The sequence below is a fragment of the Wolffia australiana genome, chromosome 11, assembly GCF_029677425.1.
Source record: "Wolffia australiana isolate 7733 chromosome 11, ASM2967742v1".
In the NCBI taxonomy this organism is placed as follows: Eukaryota; Viridiplantae; Streptophyta; class Magnoliopsida; order Alismatales; family Araceae; genus Wolffia; species Wolffia australiana.
The window spans coordinates 1,351,333-1,358,734 of record NC_135845.1 but is presented as its reverse complement, the minus strand read 5'-3'; the positions used below and the strand labels follow the sequence as shown (position 1 = coordinate 1,358,734).

The following is a 7,402-nucleotide window of genomic DNA, read 5'->3' as shown; positions in this document are numbered from 1 at the left end:
GATGTCTGCAGAAAAGGAAGGGCCCTTAATGCCTTTATGGTGACACTTTTGGAAGGAAGTTCAAAAGGAAATATTATAAGAGAAGAATTAAAAAATATATGTTTCAGCAGACATTCCATTCCGTTACACCAGTTGTTATGTTGCACCAGCAGGTCAAATCAGGGTCCAACTATCTCATATCAATGTGCACTTTGAAACTTTTTGTTCCACCCCTCAGTTTTCACATATTCAAGAGGTTTCCCCTCAAAAAGGGTGGTCAACAAGCCTTCCCTAATGATCCCAGAACATCTGTTCATCACCCAATTTTAACATCATTCCATAATTAACCCCTTAACTTTTTGAAATTCTAGAAAATCCCAGGTCAATCAGGATTCAGGACAAGAAAGGGACCCTACATGGACATGTCCTTAAGTAGATCTCACAAAGTAGACGACATGCCCAACAAACGGGCCAAGAAAGACGTAGGCTACACTCTTACTATACAGACAGAATGTCGTGGAAGAGTAATAGCCACCTAGGCTGCCTCCAACATCCTCTGTACAAGCATAAATTGAGGATCAGATGGCAATAAACAAAGTCAACGCACAGTCAACGATCAGTCCTCGAGCTCGACAAGCTGAGCCCGCCTCTCGGCAGCCTTTTTCCTGATGAAGATGCCCCACCGCATCGCTGCCTTGATCTTCAACCACCCGACAACCGCCTTGCCAGAGCTCCCGACTGCGGTCCTCACAAAGCCGAAGCCAGGCAGAGGTGATTGCATAAATGAAGAGAAGAATCCGCCGCCATCGGGCAGAGTAGATGACCCGCCGCCACCCATGGTGAACACCCGAAGCAGGTTCTGCATGTCCTCATTCTCGAGCATCTCATGACTCCTTAGCCGTATCTCGTCCTCTGAAGGAAACACGTCCTCCGGGCCAGCTCCGCTGCGGCGAGACCAGTCATCATAGACAACGCTGCTTCCGGTGCTACAGAGATGGGAGGAGCTTGGGACGAGGTGTTGGCTTTGAGAAGAGAAGTCGCCGCTATCGACGGGTGATTGGCTAGCATGGTGGTTGAGGTGGTCGCCGTAGCCTCTCAGTTCGTCCTCACTGTAGGCCCCTGCAAGTTGGAATCAAGCAGAAAGATCATGATCAAGATCCAGAATACTGACCAATCATAGCAATCATATTCAGCATTTTTTTTGTTTTGTTTTCTCTTCTTAGTCGATTCTGAAACCAACCCAACAGAGAGAAACCGACGTAAAGGGAGATGAAGATGAAGACACAGAGGCAGAGACAGAGAGAGAGACATGGCGATATCAAATTTGAGATAATTTCTGCTCCTGGTTCCTCTCCTAGTGTTACCAGATAGGTAAATGGAGATAATGTAATCTTATATTTTTTTCTTGTCCGGGTCTCCGTTGTACAATAAAGTCAAGAAGAATGTTCTTTAAGAAAAACGAAGACAAACAGTACCTAGGGAGAGAGTGTGAGGGGAAACCACATGCCAACATCAAATATGGATCGTTTTCTGACACCCCATATTTCTGTGTCAGCAGAGATGGACGTGGAGATAATGCTGCCTTATTTTTCTCTCATGAGTCTATCTTGTGCTTTAAAGTGAAGCAGTGAATAGAATAAGAGAGAGAGAGAGAAGAAACCATAAGTCAACATCAAAGTGGAACACTTTCTACTCCTTCCCTATCTTTCTCACACCTGACGCAGAGAGAGAAATACACATAATGCTACCTATTTTTTCTTTTCTGGGTCTGTTCTGCGCTAAAAAGGAAATCACAACCACACATACACAACATCACAATAATGCACAGTTTCCCTGTATCCAAACCCTAGATGGCAGGAGACACAGAAACAACGAAAGAAAACTAAGTTTTCACACGCAATATTCTGCTACCGTATGTCCCTAATATAATGGGTTACGTAACGGCCACATGTAACAGGACACATAATAAGCCATATACAAGGCACGCAACAATTGGCTTGTTATGGGTCAATACATGAGAAAATACTAAATAAAATAGAAAGTCTCTTCAGCTTACATACATACACCCTTCCCTCTGTTTCTCTCTTGCCAGTGGAAAGACAGAGAAATGCACAAATGCTACCTATTTTTGCATTTCTAGGCTCTTCTGAGCTACCGAATGCAATAACACATCATACACAACATAGATGAAATATTACCTCCAACGCCAAGGCTGGGTTCCAAGAGAGAAAGCTGGGGAGGGACAGGAGCACCATAAGGAAGCTGCTGATCATAGGAAGGATAGTTCAAGGATGGGGCCATCAGAGGTTCTGCAAGCCGGGATGCGGGCACTCTCTTGCCTTTTTTCGCATTCAACAGAGCTTTTCCGTCGTATTCTATCACATCCATCCAACGTTCATATGCCTTCTTTACCAAGGAATCCACGAAAATCTGAAATTACGAAAAAGTAACATTTAAATCAATACTTTAGGTTTATTTCATCCGTAATGTTAGAGGAAATAAACTGCCAGCATAACCGACTGCAGATTCAGAATGATCTCAGTTACAGGTCAGAAAATGCAAAAAGATTGAAAAAAATAAAAAATTACTGTGTTAGTAAATAACACAGCCATAAATTTCATTAAAAAAAACACAGCCAGCAATGCAAAAATAGGTAGCATTTGTGCATTTCTACCGTTGATCGGGATTGCCCTATTATAAGGTCAAGAAAATACAAAAAATATGGAAGCACAAAAACACGGGAGAAAATTGATCCATCTTATAGAGCCAAAATAGCAATGAAAATAACAACCCGAACAATGTGCTGCAGGCCCGCAAATATCCCATTCTCAACCTTAACAAAAGACGAAGTTTCCTCTATGGGTCGATTCAAATTTTGATAATAAACTGCAGAGACTAGAGTTTTTGGTTCATAGGCAGAGGAAAAATCAAACCTAACCTTTTGCGTGTCAGGAAGGCTTTCAGCAGAGTGATATTGCCCATTTGCGATCAACCCAGTTAATTCATAAATGTTATTGAAGACAACACCGACGTTTCTTGAGTCATCAGAGTAATAGACGTAGAGCTTTCCGCTGAGGACGCATGTCTTGGAATGCTCGACGAGACTCTCCCACATTTTATTCGACATCCCAGTTCCGAGAATCTTCAATTATTAATCAATTGAAATCATTAAAATTATGTAAAATAATAAGAAGAAAAGTAAGTCCAGGAAGCTCAGAATCTTACACTCCGCAACTTCTGTGGGTCACGGACCACAAAGCGAAGAAAGTCCTCGACTGTGTAAATACCGTGCTTGTTAAGTCTCTTGTGGAATGAACCGTCTTTTCCGATCTTTTCCAATCTCCAGACTTCATCTTTCAACGCAGGGGGGTAGTGCTTCTTGTACACTGATAGAAAAAGGAAAAAAAAAAAGATGACGAATAAAACAGATGTTATATCAACTTTTCTGTTTAGTATTTAAGGTCTACGGTTTTGGGTTTATGGTACAGGACTCTTTTGCAGATAATTAGATCACAGGGCTTAGGGTTTAGGATTTAGTGTTTAGATTTTAAGCTTCAGAATTTTATGTCTAGAGTTTAGGATTTAGAATTTCGGAACTAGGCTTTAGGATTGAGGATTAAGGGCTTTGTGTTTAGGGTTTAAGGTTAGAGTCTAGAGTTTTTGATTTAGCTTTTACAGTCAACGTTTATGTTTGTGGTTTAGCTTTAAGCTCTTAGGGTTTCAGGTTGGTTCTTGGGTTTAGGGTTTAGGGTTTAGAGCTTAGTGTAGAGCACTTACATTCTCCGCGGTGATCCTTTACAATAAAGGCTTCTGTTTTTGCCTCGCGGATGCGAATCCCCTCGCAGAAACCCGAAGCAATCTTCAACCCTAGCCTGAATTTCCTGCTCCGAATCCAACTCGAATTGTCAGTGAACGTGAGATCTCCGATAGTTCCAACTCCTTCCTTAAGAGTAACTTGAAGATCTCCAGTCAAAAGAGGTCTCTTCCCATCGCGCTCCTTCACAACATGACTCTCAAAGTCTTCTTCCGTCCAATCATTGTCACCTTCATTGTTGAAGTCGCCTTCGAGCACGACAATGTCCAGTTTGGCTGAAGACTCACTTCCTGAGGTGACAACGTGTCCAGTATTCGCATCGAGAAGGACAACATGGATTGCTGCTCCCTGATCTCCTTCTACCTTTCCACCGGTAAACAAGGGCACAGCTAGTCTAGTCCTGAAATGAAGTTGAAGGTTCCTGCCATCGGGCCCTTCAATTCTCTTGGGGGAAACCCTGAATTTCAGAGATTCAAAATAAAGGTCACATAAAATAAGTTTATCACAAAGAATTCGTGATAAAAATAATCCGGTGGGTATTTTTACGATGTGGCATGTTAATGAATTCCAATCAAAGTAAAGAGAAAAAAGCTTTCCAAGGATGTTGTACACGCCAAATAGTGTTTGTTGTCCAAGGATGTAATAGTGGTCATCGTCCAGAAATGATCATTGTCATCATAATCGTCATCATTTTATCAAACGAGTGACAATGGCAGTCTCATCATCGCCATCATGATCCCGGATAGCATAAGAACTAGGACAACGAGAATTCTTCCAACATCCTCAACATCCTTGTTTTCATTTGCCTCTAAATGATGACATTAATGATGAATATGTCATCTTCAATGTCATCATGGCACTGAAAAATAACGAGGAAGATGACAACTCGTCGTTGGATAGAGGAGGACAAACTGAAGAGCAAGTTAGTTTAATCAGTCAGGTATTTAAAAAAGTTACAAAAATATCTGAAGCTTTAAACAGGTTACGTTGAAGTAAGGAAAAACGACGAGGGTTATAACAGTACATCTAACCTATACCTGATACTGAAACTACTGTATGTCAGGTAAGTAAAATACTGATCTTTACAAAAAATGAAGAAAAAAAATTACCTTCCATTCACCCTGGGAGGGCCTAGCTTTGCCAACGCACGCTCAACTTCTTCACTAACCTGTTTACAACGAATTAAAATAAAATGACACGCATTAAGATGTAGAACTATGGTCAAATCTCATTTGGCAGGCAGGTACCATTGGCAATTGTATGAGAAAATAATGAATGAATGCAAGATTGACGAGGGGTGCCATTTAAAAAAGAGGTGAACAATCATTAAGGGAAAGAATCATACCACTCTCCGAAGTATCGGCTCCAGAGATGAACAGAGTTTTTGCAAACTATCCACCTTTAGCGCTTCAACAATCACACTGACAAAAAGATTGAAGAAAATCAAAACTAGAGAAAGAAAGTACGACAAATTGCAAACCAGTTCAAGAAAATTCCCACTTTTCCTATGAAACTTCATAGCATCAGTTTATAGGGAAAAACACAACCCAATATCAAACAGGAGAGAGACAACAGGAGAAGAGAAGATCGAGGAAGAGCATGTTTCAAAATGACACAGCTGCAGAAAGATAGCATTAAATTGCAAACCAGTTAAACAAAAACCCATTTTTTTCCCATGAATTGCACAGCATCAATGACCATAGAACCAACGGATGCCCAAAAACAACCCACCGAAAGTCTCCACAAGTCAAATTCGCACAAAATCCAGAAGCTAACCTAGCGAGAGCCGGAATTCTAGGTCGCTTCCCCTCCTGCTGTCTCTCCTCAGTATCCACCTGTTCCAACTCCCGCTTCCCCCTCATCATCGCCCCGGGCCTCTCCTGATGCCTATTGTGCCGCTGCATAGCAATATCTCAAGATCTAAACCCTAAATCAACTCCAGTTTCAACGCCCGGTTCTTAAAGGAACCCCCAAACTCCACACCAAAAACTCAAACCAGAACGAACAAATCAACAGTCGATCAATCAATCAACAGAAGATGATCAATCAGAAGCTGCTCTTTGCGACTTCATCTACTTCATCTCTGATTCAAGAAATCAAGAAGAAATCAACAGCAGATTACTCTAGCAGAGATCGCGAGGAAGAAGACGACTTCTCGCGATCCGGTTCTCCGCCTAGCCCGCCGCCGGCGACTTTGGCTTAACTCCTTTTGACCTGTCACCCTCCGGTCATTGGTCTCTTACTTTCACACTCGGTGACCGTAGCCCTCCGTTTATTTTCCATTTTTATTTTTTTTTATTTTTTGACAGGGGTCGCTGATCTTTAATTTCACCGACGGTGACCGGATCCCGCACAGTCTGAACCACACAGCCTCTTATCGTCTTCCCGGGGGGTGTCCCGACCCTGCGGTCTGCTGCTCCCTCTCACTCGCCGGCTGCTGTCTTTATCGTAGACCCATGCGTAGTCGGCAGGGGAGAAGAATGAATCTTTTTGTTGTACCGCAGGAACAACATTAGAGATTGGATGAGTAAACGTGTGATAGTTATCTTTGTATATATATATGAGTCAAGCATTTAATTCAGGAAGTTTCACTGCCTAAATCATGAAATTATTTTCTAGAGGAACATGACGTTGAAACTAGCATGAAAAGTATTTTTTAAGACACACTTTAATGACTAACTTAATATCAAAGTTTTTAAAGTCGCCTCTGAAATGTGAAGGGTTAATGATGTCAGACCAACAAGCTTTGAATGAGTTTGTAGATAGAAAAGTCAATGTGGGATGAGAGTAGATATGGAGAAGTTAGACAAATACAATAAAATTTTCCAGTTGAATGTTTAAGCTCAAATATTAATTCAATGGTTATTTTTTAAGATTTTATAAGTTTTATGATTTTAAAATTTTTAGATATTTTAAAAGAATTAAATTAAACAGAGGCAAACCAGTGAAACGAATTTAAGTAAATGAAAAGTAAGTTTATCTTAATTTTAATATATTTTAATGATTTGATAGGAATCTAGGAAATTGTCATGAATTTTACTATTTAAGAATAGGATTAAATATATTAAAAAAGTATACCTTTGTTGGTGCTTTGGCGATGTTGGTCAGCTAGTGATAGTGGTGGATACATACTGGAGTGCAATGAGAAGTGGCTGGACTGTCTAAGACATGTGGGTGCAGTTTGGCCAATCTAAAAGCGGCAAACAAACAAACCTACCAATTTAAATGTGAAGCCAATCAGCTTGGTTGATTTGACTCCAAATAGGTGAGCTTAGTCTGATTTTGGGGAAAAATGTTGATGTTGGTGGTGAAATTTTGGGAAGTTGATGTTGGTGGCACTAAAAGAATTACAGCGAGCAGCTGAACTGGGTCGTATCAATCAATGGATGAAAAATGTTGTAACTTTTCTTACAACAGGATTATCTGGTTAGCAGCAATAGAAAAAGTGCTGAATCATGGCCATCTTCCATAATGAAAATCTAGCTAGGCAGACTAGAGGAACATGGTAACAGGATTTTCTTTCTTATTCTCCAGAATCAATAGACTGGGCTCACTGCTCTTAAAACTTGACACTCTCTATAGAAAAATGGAGCAAATAAAGATGATGTG

At 40.8% G+C, this 7,402-nt stretch overlaps 1 protein-coding gene across 1 annotated transcript; it reads right to left on the bottom strand.

The window, feature by feature from the left end:
• Positions 1-319: 319 nt before the first annotated feature.
• Positions 320-5,986, bottom strand: LOC144709292 (Calmodulin-binding protein). Its single transcript, XM_078582791.1, has 8 exons — positions 5,570-5,986; positions 5,139-5,214; positions 4,903-4,961; positions 3,757-4,250; positions 3,205-3,365; positions 2,918-3,121; positions 2,178-2,409; positions 320-1,098 (listed from the first exon to the last, which is right to left on the bottom strand). The coding sequence occupies exons 1-8, from the start codon at positions 5,695-5,697 to the stop codon at positions 596-598; spliced, it is 1,857 nt and encodes a 618-aa protein (XP_078438917.1). The 5' UTR covers positions 5,698-5,986; the 3' UTR covers positions 320-595.
• Between the last annotated feature and the right edge of the window lie 1,416 nt (positions 5,987-7,402).